Source organism: Myiozetetes cayanensis, unplaced genomic scaffold, assembly GCF_022539395.1.
Source record: "Myiozetetes cayanensis isolate MyiCay16 unplaced genomic scaffold, myiCay2020 scf15, whole genome shotgun sequence".
NCBI lineage: Eukaryota > Metazoa > Chordata > Aves > Passeriformes > Tyrannidae > Myiozetetes > Myiozetetes cayanensis.
The window spans coordinates 6,627,854-6,651,530 of NW_026087159.1; the positions used below are offsets into that span (position 1 = coordinate 6,627,854).

A 23,677-nucleotide genomic window follows, 5' to 3' on the forward strand; every position below is an offset into this window, starting at 1 on the left:
AGTTTTAAATTATGAAGGCAGTGTCAAAGTTTAGATATTAATGAGAAGTGTGATAATTAACCTGGACATACCCACAAGTGAGATGGTATCTACTAGTTCTTTTCATCTGCCTTCTGTTTTGTGTGCTTTAGGCATGGTACAGTCCACAAACATGTGGGACATACCTGTCAGGAGTGTCTTTAATGCTCCCATTGCCTTTATTCTTGCCTAAAGGAGCCATATTTGCCCTGGAATATAGAACTGGTTGCTATGACTTTCACTGTGAACTTCTAATGCCATCTTTAGTGAATGTGAACAAAAGTTGGATTAAGACTGCTATGTAAAAAAAAAGTCTGTTTTTCATCTCCCAGCTACCTGGAAGACTTGGAATGCAACTGAGAAGCATGGTTATAACAAAACTCAGCTGGTTGGCTTCTAGGATGTCGAAAGGGAGATATGGGGAGGAGGGAATGTTTCACAGGGTGATTTCTCCTCACCAAGATGTGCCCTGCTCTAATATAGGGCTTCCTGGAGACCTGCTTTAAGTCGAGCATGGGGCAAATTGCTGCTCTGGATGTGTAGGTTGATGGGACATGAAAGGTGTGTGTTTGACCAGCTTTTCTGTATGCAGGTGGACTGGATTGGGGCATCTGGTAGTGCTGAAGGCAGTGAGGTGTGTTACTATGTACTCTGTCACAGCTTGCCTTCCATGCCATTGAAGGTATTCCCTCTCTCCATGCAGGTGGTGTGCTGTTCTCTGACAGCCATCAACAGGTATGAGTCCCATAAACACCTAGTAGTTACTAGAACAGTCCACTGGTGAGAAACCACTGTTCAAGGTTATCACTAAAGTCAGCTATAGCGCAGACAAGCAGCTTCCAGCATCCTACAGCCTGGGATTTGTATTGGAAGTGATCCAAGGGGTAAACAGCAGTGGGGGAAAAAAAGCATTGTAATGTCTGAGAACAGTAATTAAGTGGGTCATTGGAACTGTCTAGGCTTTGGGTGACCCACAGGTTAGTGGGAGAAGAGCAGGTTGCTCCAGATCTCAGGGGAGCTCTGAATTTGTTCTGCAGAACAGGTGTGTGTGTGTGTGTGTGTGTGTGTACTTGGCCAAACAGTGGCATTTCAGAGGGGAGGCGGGGCAGAACAAAATCTGCAAACTTGTTCTGTTTATTTGTCTTCCTTCTCCCTGCTTCTAAGATAAGCAGAGATAAGTATCTTTTCTGGAAACATGAAGTACTCAAAAATCATAACCCGGCTGAACACTTTGTTCAGTGCTGCAAGGTGGTGAAACAATGCTCCGAAATGTTTGCTCGAGGCCAATAGGGATCTGTGATCCTGCTAGTGTGTCCTGCTGAGCATTTATCCTTAAAAGGAAACTGTGTGGGTTACTTTCCCCTCTTGCATCCTGTTATTTAAGCTATTTTAAGTACTTGTCCTCGGGAGGAAGCTGAGCCAGAGCTTGAAGCAGCTTTTGGGATTCGCTGCGGCTTTGCTGCGCCACCTGTGTCTGGGCAGAGGCTGGGGCCGTGCGCCGCTGCCGTGACCTTTCCCAGGTTTAGCACGCTGGCCGTGCATGCATCTTTCAGTAGAAATAGGAAACTTCAGATGTGCTGTAGTTTCCTTTCCATCGGGCAGACTATAATGAATCCAGGCTGGGGCTTGTCTGTTAAAACAATTTCGCTTTCTTCCATTAGTAATTCCGGGCCAGCCGCCGGAGGATTTAATTTGGGATAGCTTCTATTTTGACAGCCTCTTCAGCTGTTGAATAACACCTTGGATTTTGTTAGAGAGGTATTTTAGACCACCTTCTGTCTGAAGGCTGGGCCTGTTGCAGGACATCCAGCAAGGCACCATATGGTGGGCCTGCAGTGATGCTGGAAATAATTTTGGAACTTGCTGGTATTGCCAAGGTGGATTATTTTTTTATTTTTATTTTTTAAAATTCTGCTTCTCTGTACATTTGATTGTGATGCCAGAAGAAGCATCTGTCCTGTGGGATAGGGGTTTCAGGCCTATTTGTCACATCAGGCTTTTTGACATGTTAAGAACGGATCCATTTTCCACCACGTAATCAATCACTAGTTAAGATTACTTGACTCTGCTACCAAGCCAAAACCACAGGCTTGCACATGCACTAGGCTTTAACTCTCAAATCTGCCCTTCTGTGGCCAAGAAGCTAAAGCTTGAAATGAGAGCATCTTTACTGCAAAACCAGTACCTTGGTGTGGGGTCTTGCAGTTCAACCAGCAGACCTGACTTTCTTGTAAATCCCACTCCCAAGTGTCCAGGACATAGGTGCCCTTTTAATCTATAAAGTAAATCAGTGATTAATTTTTTTTTTTTTAAGGATACTATGGAAGAGTAATTCTTACTGATGGGTGTTTTGGATATTGTTAAGATGGAAGAACTTAAGTCCTGAGTCCTGAGAACAAAAGGTTTTGAGTAACTTAAGCAGCCTTCACATTTATGTGCTGTTTGTCTGAGCCCAATGCAGGTGTTGAGAGCCACTGCTGTGCAGTTCCTCCTGATGGGCACCATCTTTCCTGGTGCCATGCTCCTGACTTTTGGGAGTTCACATGTGAGCGTGCATTTCAGATGGCTGTTCGTGTGGCAGAGCTGCTTTTTTTTTTAATTTTTTTTTCGGTGAGCAGAGGTAAATCTTCTTTGAATTAGGCACACCTAGAGGACTGGGAAGATACTGATTGCAGGAATGAATGAAACCCTCAAAATGAGCAGATGTTGACTCAGACTGGAGTGAATTCCTGGAGCAAGTGTTGATGGACCAGACAGCCTGGGCTAACCCCTCAGTTGCATTTCAATCAGTGTTTTTAAGTTATGATTTCCTTTCTTCAAGCAAACCAATACAAAATCAAGGCTGGGGATTAACTCCTGTAACTAGATTGTACCCTTAAAATAGAGATTAGGAAATCCCTTCTTGACTGATTTTCCTCACTGGCTGTGAGGTAGGGAAAAGATGCATATTGTGGAGTTAGATTCAGTAATAAAAGTACTGTAATAGAAGCTGTGATTTATCTAGAGGGGAAATAGTTTGCTCATGACATCGGAGGCTGGACCGTTAATAAAGCTTGCCTTTGTAAGCTTATATTATTTTGGAATCAAATTCTGAAATTGAGGGCCAGACAGCAGCCTGTTGGTATCATTAATCATTGCCCCAAATGACTTTATTTCACCAGCATTACTGTAAACACTGACAGTTCATAAAGTAATTTAATGTATTTATTAATCCACTGAAATTGATGCCCTTCTCTAGTTTGAGGTGTAGGGGAGGAGTACATGTTTGCTCTGGTTGCTTTGGATGTTTGCCACTAAGCATTTGAGTTTCACTTCCTTGCTAACTGATAAAAACAATTTTAAAATCCCATATTCCCCTACGGATCTGGAAACTGAGGAAGGTTTGAGTGCTGGTGTAGACATGCCGCTTGCTGGAACGTTGTTGTAAAACAAAACCTAAAAATTACACTGACATCTCACTAGAAGTAAATTGACCTTTACAATTTGGTAAAAAAAACCCCAAACCTCAAAACAGGACTTTAGAGCTATCCTGATTGCTTTCTTTTACTCTTGAAAGTATCTCCCTTTAAGCGTAAATACTGACCCTAGTGGCTGTGGTGTGAGATTCCCTCTTGAACAAAGCCAAATGCTGAGGCTGATGCAGCTCTTCCATCCTGCCGGGTGGGAGGATGTTTGGGCAGCAGAAGCTGTTGCTTGAGTGGAATTTAACTCCGTGGCTTTAAGGACAGTATGGTGGTGGATCCCTCTGGGACTGTGGGCTGATGGGATTCATCCCATGGTGCTCAAGGGGGCTGTCTGATGTAATCGTGAGACCTCTCTCAATGGTTTTTCAATGGTAGTTGGTGGTGGTGAGCTGCACTCAGCAGTGCACCATCACAGCCCCAGGAGCTCTGGAGGTGTTGGGGGAGAAGCTAACACAGCTACTTAAATGGAGGAAAAGCTCTCATTTAGCCTTAAAGGGCTGGGCTGGTGTCTTCAGTACAGGCACTGTGTTGACTTTGCAGAGCTTGTGGTTCAGTGATGGTCATAGGAGACTGACACTCTTCACCTCCTCAGCCCATCCAGGTATTTCCCAGCAGCAGCAGTAATCCAAGGTTAGCATCTCCCCACAGCCCCAGGCCTGGGGAGGAGACAGCAGCTCAGGCAGTAAATCAGCTTCCCTGGGCTATCTGTAGCACTTGCCTGCAGCAGAGGGTTTTTAACATTGCTAGTCAGCCAGTAAGAGCTCAACTTGCCCTGAATTCCTGTCTCTCCAAAGATGGGGCCGGAGGGTTGTTCTTATGTCCTGAGATATGAATCTGGGCTGTCCACAGCTTCAAATGCTGTATCTGACTGCGGACACGAGTCCTGAAGCCTTGGAACCAGCTGTGCTGTGAGGCACACTGCTCATCCTGTTAAGCCTGAAGAAGGAGGCATCCAACCACTGCCTGTCTGTCCATAGCGGCAGGAAAACCTCACTTGCCTGAAGAAAGGCTGGGGCTGCTGGATTTGCCATGTATTGTTGGTAGATGTGATGATGTCCCCAAAGGGGTTGGGATCTGTTAATGTGAAAAGCTTCAGTTTCACAATAGATTCTTGTTTTCGTCCTCAACCTAGTAGGTGACAATGTCTCACAAAGCATGCAGTGCTGTGGCTTGGAGACTGACTGTCAAAGCAAATGTTCTTGCAGACCATTCTTGGGCAGCAATAAAGTATCTTGTTGCAATTTGCTGTCAGTGTTTAAATGGAGAACATCATTATCAACATGATAAAAACGCAAATGTAGAGCTGACTCAGTGTTTTCAGTTCAGAAAATAAGTACTGTGTTTCATTACCATCTATTTTTAACACACAAAGGCAGGGACAGTTAGATGCAGAAAGAGACATTCTGGATATTGTTTATGAAAATACAGATGTGCTGTTGTGAAACTTTTACACCAGACTTGGTCACATGTGCCAAGAGTCATCCTGATCAGCCCTGCTTTGAAGCTGCTGTTCCCCAGAGCCAGAGAGACCTCATGGCTTGAGCTTGGGACCCTCTGAGGGTGCATGTGTGGATTTCCTGTGTGCCTTTGGTTCCTGGTGTGTTTGTGGTGGTGTCCACTGAACAGTGTACTCCTTGATATTTCTGGTGTGGGTGTCCTGCTGTGTGTCTATGCCCTGTGTGGATCTTGTTTTCCCAGTGCCCAGGTTGCTCTCCATTAAGCCCTTGGGGGTGGGGGCTGTGTTTCTGCCCCACTGTCTGGGGTCGGTCCCGTCAGGTCACTGACACATTTCTGAAACCTTCTCCTGTCTCTTCTCTTCCTCAGACCTCAACAGCAACGGGTTCATCTGCGATTATGAGTTGCATGAACTCTTCAAGGAGGCCAACCTGCCTCTGCCTGGATACAAAGTGAGAGAGATCATCCAGAAGCTGATGATTGACGGAGACAAGAACAAAGACGGGAAGATTAGTTTTGAAGAATTTGTCTATGTAAGTGGTATTCTTGAATTTCCAGCAGCCTGGGGGACCTGTTTTAACAAAGCTAAAGAAGACAGTAGAAGAGGCCGCACCTGACTTCTCAGACACCCTAATCCTAGTTTTCTTTTGACAAACTGATCAATTTTGAGGGTTACTCTTGTTAAAATCAGTTCTTTGTGCAGATCTCTGCACGTGACCAGTTTTGTGTACTGTCGCTTCCAGCCTTCAGACGTGGACAGAGGGGAAATATGTTGTCTTTTAAGCAAAAAACAAACAAACTAAAAGAATCCACACAGTTTTCCTATATGGAAGCTTCATTGGAGGCTAAAAGACTGTTTCCACATGAGGTGACAACTGGAAAAAAGTCTTCCAGTTCTCCAAGATTATAGTACTGGAAGCTACTCAGTTTTTCCAGGCACACAGATGAATGCTGTTTTTCCCAGTGTATCAGTATAATTTTCTTTATTTAATGGAACTACAAGTATTTGCTAAAGACTTGAGAAGGCATTTCAAGACACTTTTGGAGATTAGTCCTAGATGCTGATCTAGGAGAAATCAAATCTGTTGATTCAAAAGAGAAGAACAGGAGTAAGGAGACAGAAAAAGCTGGAGGATGGGCATATCCTTAAGTCTTTTTTTGTAGAAATAGATCAGAATTTTTTAGTTTATTTTTAAAAAAGCACAACACTTCTGAGATACTGGTGCATCTTTCAACTTTTATACTCTGATGGCTGAAAGCTGAAAAAGAATAAAAGTATGTGCAGTACATTGAGGGAGCTGTTTTCATGTCAATTAGTTTTCTTGATATTTTTTAATTTATCTTCACCTTCTGTTCCTTAATTATTTTCAGACCCTCTGAACTTTTGAGTTCGGAGTCAACTAGTAAGTTGGAGTTTGTTTGCAGTTTGTGAACACTTGCATGCTGGGTGCATGTTTCAGCTGTTGGTTTGAGCTGGTCCATAACTCTTAACTTCGCACTAGGAAGAAAGAAATAAATCTCTTCTGTCACATTTGAATGGTACCAACAATCAAGTAAACACAAAATGTCTTACAGGCAACTTAAGGTGTTCATTGGCAGCAATGTTAGTTGTAGGATTTTTACAAAATGAACTGTTGCTGTTTTCTAACTCTGAGCATTTTTTCTGGGGTTTATGTTTCAAAGGATGACGTGAACTGACTTGAAGTTGGGGCCAAGCGACTTAGTGGTACCTCAGCATTAAAGCACATGTTTTCAAGAAGATATAAAATGCCAGCAATTAACCCAGGAAATTTTAAAATAAATAAATCTACTTTAAATAAATACATAAATAAATAAATAAATAAAAATTCTTGTGGTTAAAGCCAACAAACAGAAATCCCCCAGATTTTGGGCTCTTGAATCTTTGATCAGCTTTACCTGATCAACTTCTGTGTGCCATCAGGAGAATATGCACTGTATCATCATCTTGACTTGCCACCTTCCCTATGTTTAAAGGTCAGGGAAGGTAAGGCATGACAGCCACCAGGCTGACCCTGTGGTGATGCCTACAGACTGGTGTCTCCTCCTCTCTTTTTAATAGGAGCACTTTGTTGTTCTGCTTTACAGTCCTGTTTCATTGCCTTTTTCTGGGCAGTGTTAAGAGAACCTTTATACGTTTCATTTGTGTTTTCCACGTGGTTGAAACTAATTGAGTTCAATTTTGAGGGAGTTACATTAAGCTTTCCAGACAATTCATGTGTTTTTTACTAATAATTGCTCAGTTCTGTAGGACCTTGGGGCTTCTAATAGTAACATACAACCTGCACAAATGGCACGTGTAATCTTTCTGTGCTAAAGCATCTCTTCTGCCCTCAAATGTGAGGTTGTTTTGTCAGTTAACCCAAACCTGTTGTTGAGGAAGGGGGAATCCTTACTTGGGGCACTCCTTGTTACATATCATTGCAGTTGACTATTACATGCTTAAAGAGAATTGTTTCTTGGGTTGTGGAGAAAGTATTGTGTGTGAACTAAAGTCACAGTCCCACGGGCATCTGGCTTATGCAGAAAGGTTAAAATTGCACCACAGCTTTCTCAAGTTTGGTCCTGCGGGAACTGCTGCATGTGTACCTTCTGTCAGTCTGCAAAGGTTTTATGTTTTATTTTTGTGGTCTCTTGAAATCTACTTGTAAAGGTAAATATATGCCAAGTACTTCATGCCTAATGCTTCTGTTTCAATAGGCACTTGCAATATGTGTTTGAGAGAGTGGGATGACTTTCTGCCCACTATCCACGTTAATTTAATACCACTACACCCTTGCTGGGCTCTTCACTTTTGCTGATTTTACTATGAAGTTTGTTTTAAAGATGAGGTGAAATAGCTTCTTCTGTGGTCCTTTTGTTTTATGAAGAGGAGCTTTCCTTGTCTAACAGAGCGCTTTAAATTGTAGATTTTCCAAGAGGTGAAAAGCAGCGATATTGCTAAAACATTCAGAAAAGCAATTAACAGGAAGGAAGGAATCTGTGCGATCGGGGGCACCTCGGAGCTCTCCAGCGAGGGGACACAACACTCCTACTCAGGTACTGCTCTGCCTTCCCTCTCTTCTCTTGGGTGAGTGGAGGCCTTGTGCCAAAACCAGTCCATTTCTACTGCTGTGCCCTGTTCTCTGAGAGTTGAATGATCTCGTGTCAAGGTGAGAGCAGCACAGAATTTACATGCTGCAAATTTAGCAGTATATAAATTAAATGTGTGCTTATTTGTTTTGTTAACTGTGCTGGCTGATGAAGTCATTGTGTCATGCTTGAGTAAAATAAAATTGAGTAACATGTAAGTAACAGTAATGTTCTGGTAATTGGAAGCGAGAGTCATCTTTCTTTAAACTTTTTGTGTGACTAATAAAATAGTGTGGTAATGATAACAGGACTGTTATTTCCCTGGGTTATTGTATGCTGATTCTTTTTGGAAAATCTTTGCTATGTTATGAAAAAGCTTGCATTAAATTTACAATTGGTTATCTTAGAGGAAGAGAAATACGCCTTTGTAAACTGGATAAATAAAGCCTTGGAAAGTGATCCTGACTGTAGGCACGTTATTCCAATGAACCCAAATACAGATGACCTGTTCAAAGCTGTTGGAGATGGGATTGTGCTATGGTAAGTCATGATGGCTCCTGAATCAAAAATTAAAAAAAAAAAAATAATTGAATATCACCATAATAACTTCCCAGAACTGTAGTTAGGGGAATTTTCATTCTGTTCTAGGCTAATTTTGTGACTAGTGTGTGTGCATAACACTTTGCACATATAAAGAGAGGCTCAGTCTCTTTCATTGCTATTGTGTGATGCTTCAACTTTGGTACCAGCTTCACAAGCTGGTATTTTCCTCTAGTGTTTTTGTTTGGGCTTGAATCTGAGTTTGCTGAAGGGGAAGAAAGGGCTTTGTGGGAGCAAAAGTTGTCCTGTTGCAAACTCAGCTTGGTACTGTGTATCTTGGGGGAGGGCATATGTGATAAACAGCCCATGCCCTTGGATGTTTAGACAGGCAGTATCCTCTGTGAGAATGTTAGTGACCTTATGAATTAACCCAAAAATGAATTTTCTGGGAATCCTTGTGTTGCTTTTAAGGTGACTTATTTTGTTGCATGCTGAAAACAGAAGGCATCCAGGGCTGCTAAATATCAGCCACCTTGTATGTATGGTGGTTTTGCTGATTTTGTTCATTAGGTTAATTTTTTTTAATTGTAAGTGAATTAATATAGTGGAGAGGTGAATCAGCCTGGAATTTCAGTAACTCTGTATCAATACACAAAATAAGTTTAAGTGAGATACTCATTGCCTTTCATTTCTTTTCTTTTTTCCTTTAGCTTGTGATACATATTTTTATTTTATTTATTTCCCAAGTTTCAAGTAGGTAGTTCAAGTCTTCAGGCAAAGACTGAACTGAGTAGGAAATAGTTTGTAATATAAAGTAAAACCTTACCATATTTTCTGTTGATTGAAAATTCATTGTGCTCACATGCTCCACACTGAGCTTCACAAGTGTTTGTGGTTTTCTGGGACAGGTTTTCCTGCCAGCAGTAGTACACCTTTAAAATAGGAGGAGGCATGTTGTCTTACTAGAATGTGCAGTGGATGTCAGCAGAGCAATGAGTCTTCACTAGTTCAGTGACTGCACTGTAAATAATTCAGGGACTCTTTTTACTCCAGCAGCTGAGTGGCCAGGAACATGTTTAAGGTTTCAGGCTTAGCTATTAGTTACAAATACATTCTTGATAATGTCAATATTGACTTCTGATTTAAACAACCTTGATTTTATGGGAAAAAACCAAACCAAAACAAACAAAAAACCACAAAACCAAACAGGCAAAAGGAAATGTACTGTTGTGAGTATTGTCACAGTGAATTTTGTTCAGGTTAAATACTAAAAGTTTTTCAAGTATAATTGTTTTTCCTCCTAACAGCAAAATGATCAATCTTTCTGTTCCGGACACGATTGATGAAAGAGCAATTAACAAGAAGAAACTCACACCATTCATAATTCAGGTATGATGCATTTTTGTATTTTTTTTGCTGAAATTCATATGCAGATAGACTTAATGAATGCAGCATGGTGGCTCAAGGCATTACTGTTGAACTCTGGAAGGGAGCAAGTTTTATAGCTTATGTTTAATTATTAAATGCACTTTTGTACTGTGCATAATCAACAGTTCTGTGGGCACAGTTCAAAACAGAAAATGCTTAGTGACAAAATGGGTAATGTGGCTGAAATGCTGTGCACGCCTGATATTGCTGTGGTGATTATGTACAGAACTGTCCTTTTTAAAACTATATGGTTATTGGTGTTGGGTGTCTGTGAATCATTTCATAGTAGGACAGGTTGTTTTTGTGAAGATGTCTGTGTATGTGTATAAATTAGCACTTCTCTAGCCTTATTCTTGTTGATGCCACTAGAAGATGCAGCTAACTCAGATGCTGAAACTAGATACCAGAGGCTGAAATTAAACCCTGGTGCCTAGTTCAGTTCTTATTGATTCAGCCTGCTGCCGCTACAGCTCCGTTAAAACTTCAGGCGGAGAGTGGCTGGGGGGCTTTCCTCTGAGCTGCTGACTTTGGAGCAAGAATACGGGGGAAAATCTCCACTCTGCTGGTGCTGGATGAAAGGGAAAGCAGCATCTCCTTGGACTGTGTCTCACTGGGCTGTACTGTTTGCAGGAGAACCTGAACTTGGCCTTGAATTCTGCATCCGCCATCGGCTGTCATGTTGTCAATATTGGTGCAGAGGACTTGAGGGAAGGCAAACCCCACCTGGTCCTTGGGCTTCTCTGGCAGATCATTAAGATTGGCTTGTTTGCTGACATCGAGCTCAGCAGAAATGAAGGTAAATTAAACTTTTAAGTGATTTCTTCCAAAGCATGAACACCACGTTGCTAGGGCTGTCAGCTCCAGCCCTGGTGGCTGCCTCTTCCCTCCCTGTTCTCTGCTGGAAGGGGTTTCATCAGGGCGTGTGCCAAGCTCACTGCTCTCCAGCCTGTTTGTGGCAGGAGAGCAGATTCATGCAAGTGGGTTGTGCCATCCTGGTGATGTGTGTCAGCCTTGGAGAACTGTCTGAACACCAGTCTGTAAGTCAAGACGCAGCTTGGCTTGAGCCTTGTAGGGAATGAGCACATTGCTTGGTGATGCCCCAGGCTGCTTCAGCTGTAGGTACCTAATGGAGCTGGGAGGTGACAAAAACTGAAGCATCCTTTTAGGATTATGGACAACTGCACATCTTTCTCTTTAAAAAAAAAAGAGAGAGGGCTCCAGCTCTTCAGTAATGATTCAGTTTTCCTAAAATACTCCTTGTTACTGTCAGTGGTGCAGCTGAGGTCTTGCTTCGTTCTTGTTGGTGGGAGAGTGGTGCTGCAGCTCTCTCCCTGTGCTCACTTGGTCCTGCATGACAGACCTCATAATTTAAAGTTTTCAAATCATTCAAAGAGCTTTGATATTCCTGCATGTGCTATCAGTGCACCCAGCTGGATGGAGGGGCTTCAGTGTCTTTTATTTAAACTTCCCCATCGTGAACTGGTGCCATTGTTTGGCTTAGATTGAAAATTCATGACAAGGGAAGCTCCGGGTGCTTATCTTGGCTTCTCTGGCTTTTTTAAACAGTGGTTATGAAACTACTTGGAAGCATTTTTCGTTGAGATAGAAGTACATTTACATTTAGCTTACTGTCATCAGCTTAAAAGACTGCATATAAAATCCAGAGAATTTTGTTATACAAGCAAATGGAAAATACACACAGTTTTCTAGATCATTTGTGCTCCTCTTTGTATAACTACCAGCTCAGGAAAACTCCACTAATACCCAGAACATTTTGGCATAATCAGTAGTGTTGTATCCCTCTGAAGTACTGCTGCAGCTCTAATTCTGGCATGCAGGTTTGACTCTTGCCCTCACAAGCATTTTTCTTCTAGCACTGGCTGCCTTACTTCGTGATGGTGAAAATCTGGAGGATCTTATGAAACTATCCCCAGAAGAGCTGCTCCTAAGATGGGCCAACTACCACCTGGAAAACGCAGGCTGGCACAAAATCAATAACTTCAGCTCAGACATCAAGGTACCAAGAGCTCTCCTGACCTACACATACCTGGGAAAAGACTGAGAGCCAGCCAGCGCTATTTTTGCATGTGTAAATGAGGCCTTTCATCCTCAGACAGGACCTTTCTTAATCCTAGTACACTGGGTGGTCTTAACAGAGGGGTTATGGATGGTATATTTGAGGTACCGCAGTGCTGTTCTCTCTTGCCATGAGGATGAGCCCAGTGTTGAACTGTCTATTTCCTCCAGTGCTGGGGGGGTTCTGCTATAAAGCTCTTGCATTTTTTAATCAAATACAAAACTGATACTGTTCATATGTTTTCTTACAGTTATTTTTCAGATGTGAGGGGTGACTCTAAGCACTAGTGAGAAATGGAGGGTGGTGACTCCTGGTCAGTGTGGGGTTTTTGGACGCTGTTTTCAGCGGGTTTCAAGTGCTTCTTCATGTGGCTAGCAGTTTTGAGGAGGAGAAAGGGGATTGGTGGGAAAAAAAGATAATTGATGTGCATGGGGAGCATGTGCACACATATGGTCACTTATTTCCAACTTCAAAATTGCTTCCAGTTTTGCTGATAGCTGTTGGCATCTCTGGCTGCCAGGGTATACTGAGGTCCTTCTTATTGCTGAGGACTAAAAGGAGATGTAGTTGATAAATAATTACTGTAGCTATTTACTCCTCCTGATTTGTGACCATCCCTGCCCTCTCTCCCTTAAGCTATCATAGCTAACAGGCAGGACAAGAACATTCAGACATTTTTTATAATCTGGAGTTTATTTTCACTGAGCTATTTTCATTGTTGCTGTAGTAGTAGGAATGGGTGCCTTGTTTAGGGATGAGGGCTGCCTTGGGACATCTGGGGACCGTGACTGGGAGCAGCATGGGGTCATTGCCTCCTCCAGCTTTGGAAAGGTGGCTGTGGCACCAGAGTTTGCACAAAAGCAGTTTTCAAACAGTCAGAACCCATAATTTTCATCTTAAATATTTCTAACTTTTTCCCTTTCTGTTTCCTTTTCTGCTGCCTGGATTTCTACTATTGTGCTCTTTTAAGCTTACAGATTTTGGCAATTCAGTAAAGGTATATAAGCCAATTATGCACAGTGACTTGTTAAAGATGAGCCTGAAATGAATTGTTACAGTGTATTCACTGCTGTGCAGGAGACCTGAATTTTCTTTTTCGTCCATTTCAGGATTCCAGAGCTTATTTCCACCTCCTCAATCAAATTGCTCCTAAAGGGCAGAAAGAAGGAGAGCCTCAGATTGATATTAACATGTCAGGTTTCAATGTAAGTACTCAGGCTGTCCTGGCCTCATGCTGTAGAATCGTGAACTCCCTGTACCCTGTCATTGCCCCATGACATCTAGGTAACCTGGTATCTTAATTTCTAGAGCGTCTACAGTGTCAATGGCCATGTGCATGCCTTGGGTGTGTTTTCATCGAATGGTTGTTGCTGGCCTGATCACTACCTGCCAATTAACAGATATGACTGAGAGACCATTTGTGAGTTTGGTCCATCTGGAAGTGTGCTGACTTCTGCTTTTGAACCACCAAGTTCCAAAAGCATAAGAACTGAAAAGCATATAATCTTAGAAAGCACCATGCTAGGAAAAAAAACAAGGCTAACTAGGATGATTACATGCAGAGCAGCAGGGGTCACCACGTGTGCTTCATCCCTTCTTTCGATTAGCGACTGATGCCTAACAAAGGCATGTGGAGTCGTGACATTGATCCAGGTAGTGGACAGGAGCTTCCCATCTGCTCTGTAGCCTGATCTTTCCCATGACAGCTCTTGTCCATTGCATCCCTGGCAGGAAAAGGATGACTTGCGGAGAGCAGAGTACATGCTTCAGCAGGCGGATCGGCTTGGCTGCCGGCAGTTCGTCACACCGGCTGATGTGGTCAGTGGCAACCCCAAACTGAACCTGGCCTTTGTTGCCAACCTGTTCAACAAGTACCCAGCACTTACCAAGCCTGAAAACCAGGACATCGACTGGACCCTATTGGAAGGTGATGGCCATATCAGTCACAAAATTAGCAGGAGGGAAATATCTAAAGTAAACAGTTGTGCCACGGGAGGCTGTGCCCTGCAGAGGTATCTCCATTGAAGTAACGCCTATGATTTGAGGTTTTTGGTGCTGCAGCGGTTGTTTACTCGTTTGGGGTGGATGAGAAAGGTACTTGACAGCCTGTTCAGCTACTCTGACCCTGTTGGTGGAGCCTGAACCTGTTGGCACACTGCCAGCAACCTGTCACTCCCTGTGCCAGGGAAGTCAGTTTTGGCATTTCCTGTGATGGGCAAGAGCACCTCAGTAATGCAGTAAGGTGTTCATGGGAGCACTGTTTGGCATGACTGGGATTAGGGCTTTGGCTGCTTGGCTCAGGGACAGCAGTTAGCTAACACCCATGTGAAAGACCTTCCTCATACTTTTTCTTGGAGAAAGTGCAAAAGGCATCCTCTTCTGCTGTCGAAGACTAGATATCAGGGCTACCCTCTTCCTTTGAAAAAAATGACAGTAGAAAAAATTACTTTCTCTTCTTAAAAACCTACTGATGAGCAATGCTGCTCAAAGCTCCCTGCCTTGCAAGGTGTAAATCCCTTGCACAATGCTGAGCTCGCAGAATTTGCATGAATCTGTTTTCCCTCATCTAGGAGAGACTCGTGAGGAACGGACCTTCCGTAACTGGATGAACTCCCTTGGTGTGAACCCCCATGTAAATCACCTCTATGGGTAAGCATTAGGCTCTTGAGAGAGGCACAAGTAGGCCAGACTGTTGATGTGCCCACACCATTGCCCTGTTGCCACAGTGCTGAGCCAAGGCCTTAAGAAGGAAAGGAGTGAGAGATGCTCACTGCACTGTCCCTGCAATGTGCAGCTGAGGGATTTCTTAGCTGGCACTTGGCTTTAAGGGTTGAAGACAGTGTGTTTATTTTCCCTTACCTTGTAAAATTGTTCCCTGAGATCCCAATACATTTGGATCTGCTTAAGCAACTGCACTAGAGCAACTGAAGCTTGATGCCCCATCCCCTAATTTTAGGTCATAACCAAGACATCATAGTTAGGAGGCAAGATATTCTGGGTCCCTGTAGTCAATTGAGAGAGGTGACTACTTTTGGATTTTACGTAACAAAATTCTTCCCTGGATGTGTTGCTGATTACCATGCTAAAATCTGCCCTAGCTCAGCAGCTGGCTGATATTAAGCATGGAGCATTTCTTCTGCCCTGAAAACTGCAAAATGTTTTGATTGGTTTTTTTCCCTTTTATGTTTGTTGAAATTGCAACAAACCTGTAAAGAATGGTAGTTATTCATGATGTAACAAAGTGAGAGTATACTTAAATCTAGAAACATTAGACTTAATCAGTGTTTTCCACTTTAGTGATCTCCAAGATGCACTGGTAATACTACAATTATATGAAAAAATCAAAGTTCCTGTTGACTGGAATAAGGTTAACAAGCCTCCATACCCTAAACTTGGAGCAAATATGAAAAAGGTAAGCATGTCAAAAGACTTCCAAAGAAGCCACAGACACTAAAAATTCCTGTTTGAGATTTCCGGTCAAGTGAGTGTGTTTGTGAGTGATTTGCTGTTTCAATTCTTGTTCTGTGTAGCTAGAAAACTGCAACTATGCTGTAGACTTGGGAAAGCATCCAGCTAAATTCTCCCTGGTTGGCATTGGAGGACAGGATCTGAACGACGGAAACCCAACACTGACACTTGCCTTGGTCTGGCAGTTGATGAGAAGGTAGGACCCCTCTCAAACCTGTAAAACTTGTGAATGGAGTACAGAATTTGGGAAGTCCTTTTGCTGTGCGAGCACTGCAGCACTGAAACAGGTCACCCAGAACAATTGTACCTAATCTTGTTCTCTCTGCTGATTCTCAGGTACACGCTGAATGTCCTCGAGGACCTGGGTGATGGCCAGAAAGCCAATGATGACATTATAGTCAGCTGGGTAAACCAGACACTGAAAGAAGCTGGCAAGTCCACCTCCATCCAAAACTTCAAGGTGCAGGTTCCCCTCTTGCATCCAAAAGGAGAGAAGTGCCCAAAAAGCATTTCCTTGTCTGGAAGGAGCAGCAGGGACATCCTAGAAAGGAGTTTAAACAGGATAGGATTCAGTCTGTGCTGGCAATAGAGTGGCTTCAAGCTACCAGATAGGAGACTATTCCCCACAGTGGGGGATGGCAGAGGAGGGGAGGGTGGTTGGGGTCTGGGGCAGAGGGTGGGGGCTGTGACACCAGCAAACAGGGGTTGGAGCTGGTGAGTACTTGAAGATATGAGCACTGTCCCTTGGGCTGTGGTCAGCAGGGCAGACCTGCTGCCTCCACATCAGTTACTACTTTGTATTTTCAGAGCATTTGCAGTAAATTGGAGTAATAATATTATATTATTGCCAAAGGAGAAGCAGCAGTTTGGTTTTCCCTGTGGTTCAGATGGGAATAATCACTAACACTGCTGCTTTGAAAAGGCTTGTTTAAAGCCAGTTTTGTTACACATTGCATAGCAGCTGAATTGAGGTGAGAAGTATGCTTTAAGGGTTAGACATTCATCTTTACTTCTCTGTCCCTGTGTTCTCTAGGACAAGACTATCAGCACAAGCTTGGCTGTTGTGGATTTAATTGATGCTATTCAGCCTGGTTGTATCAACTATGACCTTGTAAAGACTGGTCATCTATCGGAAGATGACAAACAAAATAACGCTAAGTAAGTCTGATACCTCAAAAGCTGTTTTTCATTGTAAGAGTGCCCCTTCTATGTGCTGACCTCAAGCTGCAGGTGTTCTTACTACAGTTTATTGCTGTGGTTTTCAGTCTCTTTTAACACTGAAATCCATTCAGACAGGCAGCACTTGCTGTCCTTGCCTGTGACGCTGGAGGGAGCAGTTGGCTGAACTCTGGCTTGTTGGGAGAAAGGCAGAACGGCTCAGACAGTTCTTAGCAATGATATTCCGTTTCTCACCTGCTTGTTCAGGCATATTGAAGAGCTGATGGCTCATTGTTTTGAAATTGAGCCCTTATATGCCTCATGTCTTGTTGAATCATTGTAGGTTGTCAAGTTTAAAGTATGCCTATTAAAACATGCCTTTGAAATGTGTGTTCTGGGACTGTTCTGCAGTGGCAGAAAGACAGTAAAGTTTCTGGCAGATAATAGTCTCGCTTTGTTATTCATAAGGAGCAAACAGAAGGGGAAATGTAAATGTTACTTGATTAATCCTTCACTGTGTGTGCTATTATTTCTAATAAATATTAATTACGATTAATTTTTTTAACTGTTGGCAAAGTGGACTTGACATTCAAAGGTCAATTTGCACATTAAAAACACTTTACTGTGGAAAAGAAAAACAGCAAAAGATCAGAAAAATTGTAAAACAAAAGGATGTGGTGTGCTTGAACTGTTCCACATCTTGAAATCTATAAATAATAGGTGAAATTGTGTTGGATAGGGCAGGAGCTGACTTGTAATTTATTGCTAGTAGTCTTGGTGCTGACCCACTCATCTTTCCATGGTGAATAGGTATGCTGTGTCCATGGCAAGAAGAATTGGTGCCAGAGTTTATGCTCTTCCAGAAGATCTTGTGGAGGTGAAACCGAAGATGGTCATGACCGTGTTTGCCTGCTTGATGGGCAGAGGAATGAAGCGAGTATAAAAGAGTTGATCCATGAAAAAAACCAAAATGCAACAACAACCCAACCTGCCACCCTGGGTGCATGAGTAGCAGATCGGCTGTGACCACGTTGAAATGCTGTTGGCCTGGAACTGTTGAGGTTCAAAGGACTTTGTTTTGCTTTGCAAGACAAACTCTTAATCAAAATTCTCAGGGAGAGGAGTTTTAACCAACAGACATGCTCTTTTCCCAAAGGAAAGTTTAACTTATCAAGAGCTCACAGAAATGCATTCATAGCAGACCTGCATCTTGCAATACTGCTCTGGAGCTGCTTTCACTCCATTATTTCTCAACTACTTGATGCGTGGTTTTTTTACCCCTGAGGGCTATAAGGTGGTTGGTATAAGTTGTAATGGAAACAAATCTAATTTCTATCTGCAGTCCACTTTAATTTCTGTCATACAGTCCAAGCATATTCTAGGTTTGACCACATCCTTAACTTTGCAAATAAAACTACAGTACAATTTGGGACCTGCAGGTCAGCTCACAATGCTAAATGAGAAATGTGTAATTAGGAAGATGTTCTTCCTCTGGTATTCTTTGTACATGGTGCTTTTTTGTACATCTAAACTATTTTGATTACTTTACAAATAAAGCATGGCAGTTTTTTCTCTTGCTGCTTATAAAAAGATTAAGATTTTTTTTTTTGATTTGTTTTTTTTTCTTTTCTTTAAGGTTATACTATATATGATAATACCACCATCCTTGGACCTCTTGCAGTAACATATGATATCATGTTGCTGATGGCACAGTTACACCTGAGAATGGAAGTGAATGCATTTTTGTATGCATCTTGGTTCAGTTCTGTGCACCTAGAAAATAATTTTTACAAAAATCTGCATGAAAACCTATAACTTTTTTATTTAAAATGCTGTTGGATATAAAACCACACTACATTATGGGGAGGTTTTGTGCAGGGAAGAGGCAAATGGTATAAACAGCAGGGTTCAATAAAGTGAACAGCAAATGTGCTGGAACATAAAACTATTTTTACAGATAAATGGAAGCGTTTTCACCAAAGAAGGAAGATGCTGTATCCATAGGATCTAATATTATCTTGCTTTGGCAAGCTGTTTGCTATATTTTGAGATCTTATTGCTATTCCAAGCTATTCAAAGTGATGTAATATGGTGGCAAACCATTAGTTGAAATAAAAACATTTAAATACATGCTTCTCTCCTTATTTACACTGACCCAGCATGGCAGCCTGTCTTCACTTGCAGCTGGTGCTTCTGGGCTGCCGTGTCACACACCAACTTTCCCCACTTTAATGGCCAGATACAAATCTGCTATTAGGTGCTGGTTCTTCAAAGCACGTTGAGAGGTTGGTGCTGCCTTTAAAAGCAAAGGTAGAACATGTTTGTTCTTCTGTATCGTAATGGTTTGTGGGCTCCAGAGATTAAAGTTTATATGAAGGCTAATCGAGTGAAAGAGATTTAACTTTTCTATGTGTAGGAGATGAAGAAAGGGCAGGTGAGAGGGAGGAATTTGGCATGGAGCTGGGAATGTCAGCAAACTGCCACAGTGATTTATAGCATGAAGCCTCATGCACAGCCATTTGGGAACTTTCCACTGGTACAGTTTTTTCACAAGAAAATATGTTAACAAAGCTTCCACAGGAAATTGCATGTTTTCACTGAAGATGAAGTGATATACCGTAAGTATATCATCCCTCCTGCTAAAATAGTGGGTGATTTATAGCACTGTGTGGGGGTATGGTATAATCAAGGGCAAAATTCTTCAGACTTTGGAAGTGGCCACGGTCATCTGTCCTGTCTCACCTCTTTGGCTCCTGGTGCCAGGTTACAGGGGGAGAAATGGATACTCTGACAGTTAGAGAACAGGAATGCATCTCTTACTTGTGCTGGATGTATTTTAGAAATGGGCTCATTCAAAGAGAAGTATTGGGTCAGAGTGAAGGTCCACTTCAGACCAGGCAGGACAAACCCCTGTGCTTTTGAACCAGTAAAGCCTCTGACAAGCTTTCAAATAGTTTGCTTTGTCAATCACACTTAAAAGTTTCCAGAATGAGAGGTACAAGTTTTTTTCTTTCTGAAAGTATTTTTACTTTTTCATATTAAATTGTTTATTGAATTACTTGTTTTTGTTTATTCAAGTCTGCTTTTGTTTCCAAGGTTTTTTTAACAGTGTCAGCTTTGTTCATAAAATTTTTTTTTTAAGTAGTCAAGCTTGCTACTGCCTTTGTGGATACGTGTTGTCCTTAATCTCAAGGTTCCCAAGCCAAAACTGCATTATCAGGGCCTGTGTTTTTTGGTGGAAGTTTTGCTTCTATTCCTTTCAAGTTTCATTTTTTGTGGATTAAAAGTATAGCTGTGTGTTCTTCCCAAACTGTGTACAACTTGTTAAGTATTTCTATTGCTGTTTCATTATAGCACAGAAGAAGCAATTCAGTTGTGCTTCTGTTCAGTGTTTAATGAAGTGGTGGTGTTATAGTGTAAGGAATGTTTTTGGTAAGCATTCAGAGGAAACAAGGCTCTCTTCCTTATAGATTTTTCACCAACTTATGTTATTCAGTGGAAAAAAATCTAATCTTTTAGGGACTTAAAAAATTGCTGAGGTGGACTTTGCTTGCTTGTTTTTTTGCTTCTGCCTTTTTCTATTGCAGCTTGATGGCAGAGAGGAATGCCAAAGCAAGAGACAAACTGAAGTTTTTCTCTGCTGCTTTCTGAAGTATGTGAAGCTGAGGATGGTGAAACAGCACCAAAAAAAAGTAAGCAAAAATTTATTGACCGTTGAATACTTTGCACAAACCTAATCACAAATCTGATAACGAGGAGGGTGCAGCACGTGTGGTTTTGTTGTACAGCCCGTTTGTCCCTTCACTAGAGTGGCAGCAAAGATTGACTTTAGTCTACACTCCATGGCAGGTTTCCCATGTCACAATGTGCTGGGGTTTGTGTTTTCAGCCCTAAACAAAGGTTTATTTCTCTTACCTCTTATTAGCTTGGAATAATTCCTCTAAGGACAACAGCAAATATGGTGAGTCTGCCACATGTTCTGTTGCTTCCTTCTGTGAGCACTCAGGAAACATGTTTCATGGCAAGTGCTTATACAGTGATAGTTGCTGAAAGTATTATCTAGGTGTTAGTGTTTTTAAAAGTTGGGTGAGAAATAATCATAGGCAAGAAACTTCTCTGAGAAAGCATCTCGGAGAAAAAGGCAAAGAGCTGTAAAGAGCAAAGTTCCTCAGATCTGGCTGTGCTGCCACCAGCCCTCATGGCTGATGGCAAGGTCAGAGCCAGGGACGCAGCTGTGGGTGGTGGGGGCTTTGCTCACTGCAGCTTTAGAAATTACTCAATTCCTGAAGTTTCCCAATGGTGGAAAACAAAGAGACCCTGTGAGGCACAAATACTGCCTGTGAAGGTCTTCTGTGTGCTGGCAGCCAAAGCCTAGGGAGGACCATGCTAGTTCTGCAGGGCAGGTCTCCATGGGCAGGCTTGCTCTACCTGTGATGTAATTTAATCTCTGTAGGAAATCCAGGTCTGCTTTTGACTATGCCTGGTGCCTGAAGGATGGGATTTGCTATCACTATTCCTATGAGCACCAGGCTTCTTGGATGAGCTCTGACAAATGGTGCTGCTGGTTCTGGAGGTTGTGGGGCTTCTTCTGTGACCTGGCAATGGGAAGTGTTTCCTGCAGAGTGGAGGGGTTTCCCAGTCAGGGGTTTAGCCCAACGAGATGTTCCATCTGGCCAGGAACACACTGCAAGTCACAATCTTGCAAAGGAAAAAGCATCCAAAAATACTTAATATTTCTGGATGCAACTGCATCAGTAGACAAGTGTCCCATGTCACCAGCACAAGCCCCTGCCCTGAATTTGCCAATGTGAGCATTTACCTTGAATTCTGATGCTAGCATTTCAGATTTGAGCATTGCCCATGAGTGAAAGCATTTACTCCTATATAATAAAATCCCTTTATTTCCGTATAAAATCTACATGTAATGAAAAGCATTCTTCACAAGCAAATAGCAAGAAAATAAGTAAGTAGCCTCCACCTTATAACTTAAACATCATTAAAATGTGGCTACCAAGGTGTCCTATCCCCTTGCACTGTACCACGTGTGCCAGGCGAGTGCCAGCAGGATGACCTTGCTGGGGAGAGTGGGGGGCCCTGGAGCCACACTGGTACCAGCCTCCCTGCACTTGTCTTCACTTGCCAGCTCGAGGGGCACGGTGCAGTCCATCAGGTCCCCTGGGCGGGGGTCATTGAGTCCTGTTGTGCTGTGAGGGCCCAGGAAGGCACAGTCCAGCCCTTCGATCACGGCCCTGCGCGTCACCATCCACTGCCAGAACCAGAGCATCCTGCAGTCGCAGTTCCAGGGGTTCTGGGATAAAAACACGTACTTCAGCTTTGTCAGTCCAGCGAACAAGCGGATGGGGAGGGAACTGAGGTTGTTTTTGCTTAGGTGAACGAAGTGCAGCTTGTGTAAGTATGAAAAAGCAGAGTCTGAGATCAAGGAGATCTGGTTGTTGTTCAGGTATAAGTTTCTCAAGTTGAGCAGATGTCTGAAGGTGCAGTCAACAGCAGTGATTTTGTTGGCTTCGAGGTGCAGGGTCTTGAGCTGGATCAACCCTTCAAAAAGCTGATTAGGCAAATCAGTGATGAAGTTGTGTCCTAAATTTAACATGCCCAATCTGAGGAGCTTTGTGAAAGCGCCATTTTGAATTATCCATATCCGGTTCTTCCTGAGGTTCAGATCGTACAGCATTTCCAGGTCCTTCAGGGAATCTCTGCCGATGGCTTCTATGTGATTGCCCTCCAGGGACAGCCTCGTGAGGCTGGAGAGGTTGCTAAAGGCTTGTGGGACATACCGCATGTTGTTGGAGGCTAAATCGAGGCTCTCCAAAAAAGGCAAGTGTGAAAATAGAAGCGGGTGGATTTCGAAGATATTGCAGTGGGACAAATCCAGGCTGATGAGGTTTAATAGTCCTCTGAAAGTGTTTGCGTGCAGGTTGGTGAGGCGTGAGTTCCTACTGAGGTGCAGCTCTTGCAGCTTGTTGAGAGCATGGAAGGTTCCTGGCGTCAGGAAAGTCAGATTGTTCCCATCTAGCCAGAGGCTGTGAAGGAAAGTCAGGTTTCTGAAGGTGTTGGTGGTGAGAGTCCGTAAATAATTATCAGAGAGGTTTAGAGAGGTGGTGGATGTTGCTATTTCTCCAGGGAGGGCTTTCAGTCCGGCTCTGTTACAGAGGACAGCATCTTCAGTTGTACACTTGCACATGCTTGGGCACGAATCAGAGAGATTCTGACTCAGACCAGCTTTTGCTGCACAGGTAAATACAAATATAACAAGAAAGGACATGACCAGCCACACACCAGCCACTGCATCTAGCACCTGATGGATAACAGAGAAGGAGGCAAGAAAAAGAGCGTGTACCTTTTGGGCAGGTGAACCGCGGGCATTGCAGGGTCGGTTGGGCTGTGCACAGTGAAAATAAATTAGCTGGTTCTTCCTGCTGCAGACTGGGGGTGGCAAGTGTGTGTGTGTGGGGGAAGTGGTGTGTGTGGGAAGTGGATTAAGTGTTTAGGCACATAAAAGCCGATTAAGTGCTGCCCTGCTGTGAGGAGCATTTCTGAGAAGTAGGAAGATTTTTCAGCCCAGCATCGTGCTCTGACAGTGTTTTTTCCCCACCTCTTGCAAACAGCTGCAGGTAGCAGACTTCCCTTGGGATCTCTCTGGGAGAGGCTCCTGCTCATGGATTGTCACTGCTCTCAGTCTGCTTGGCAGTTTGTGCAAAAAACCTCTGTGCTAGTGTGGCTGTACACACTGCAGATGCCTTGGGCTCAGACCTAGGGAACTGGAGTTGTCACTGAGCCCTGAGCACAGCCCTGGTGATGGCTATGATTCCTCTGCAGTAAAATGGGAGACTGTCAGGAGCTGTGCAAGCCTCCCTGCCAGCTGGGATTGTGCAGGGGAGTGCTGTGCCCTGGCAGAGCCTTTTCTTGAGATAAGCCCTGAGCCCTCTATGAGTGGTAAAAAATGATGCCCGTGATCTAA

The 23,677-nt window shown here is 43.0% G+C and overlaps 2 protein-coding genes across 6 annotated transcripts in view; one reads left to right on the plus strand and one right to left on the minus strand.

Annotated features, from left to right (window-relative positions):
• PLS3 (plastin 3) overlaps nucleotides 1–18,828 on the plus strand; it is a 49,837-nt gene extending 31,009 nt beyond the window's left edge. For 4 of the 5 annotated variants that reach the window (XM_050310249.1, XM_050310251.1, XM_050310252.1 and 1 more), the window contains 15 exons: nucleotides 5,307–5,470; nucleotides 7,865–7,994; nucleotides 8,435–8,567; nucleotides 9,875–9,956; nucleotides 10,626–10,791; nucleotides 11,870–12,012; nucleotides 13,043–13,069; nucleotides 13,182–13,277; nucleotides 13,804–13,999; nucleotides 14,643–14,721; nucleotides 15,370–15,484; nucleotides 15,603–15,736; nucleotides 15,877–16,000; nucleotides 16,574–16,698; nucleotides 17,509–18,828. In XM_050310249.1, coding sequence (XP_050166206.1) covers nucleotides 5,307–5,470; nucleotides 7,865–7,994; nucleotides 8,435–8,567; nucleotides 9,875–9,956; nucleotides 10,626–10,791; nucleotides 11,870–12,012; nucleotides 13,043–13,069; nucleotides 13,182–13,277; nucleotides 13,804–13,999; nucleotides 14,643–14,721; nucleotides 15,370–15,484; nucleotides 15,603–15,736; nucleotides 15,877–16,000; nucleotides 16,574–16,698; nucleotides 17,509–17,641 — 1,847 coding nt within the window. In that variant the 3' untranslated portion in view covers nucleotides 17,642–18,828. The remainder of the gene's footprint in view (nucleotides 1–5,306; nucleotides 5,471–7,864; nucleotides 7,995–8,434; nucleotides 8,568–9,874; nucleotides 9,957–10,625; nucleotides 10,792–11,869; nucleotides 12,013–13,042; nucleotides 13,070–13,181; nucleotides 13,278–13,803; nucleotides 14,000–14,642; nucleotides 14,722–15,369; nucleotides 15,485–15,602; nucleotides 15,737–15,876; nucleotides 16,001–16,573; nucleotides 16,699–17,508) is intronic. The other variant, XM_050310254.1, reaches the window with a different exon arrangement.
• Nucleotides 18,829–21,718: 2,890 nt separating this feature from the next.
• On the minus strand, nucleotides 21,719–22,981 carry LOC126637215 (nyctalopin-like). The gene has a single exon (XM_050310255.1). The coding sequence runs from the start codon at nucleotides 22,979–22,981 to the stop codon at nucleotides 21,719–21,721; it is 1,263 nt and encodes a 420-aa protein (XP_050166212.1).
• Between the last annotated feature and the right edge of the window lie 696 nt (nucleotides 22,982–23,677).

Bases quoted from the DNA above. Each gene is read 5' to 3' on its own strand.
- LOC126637215 (XM_050310255.1), bottom strand. From the start codon at position 22,981: ATGTCCTTTCTTGTTATATTTGTATTTACCTGTGCAGCAAAAGCTGGT.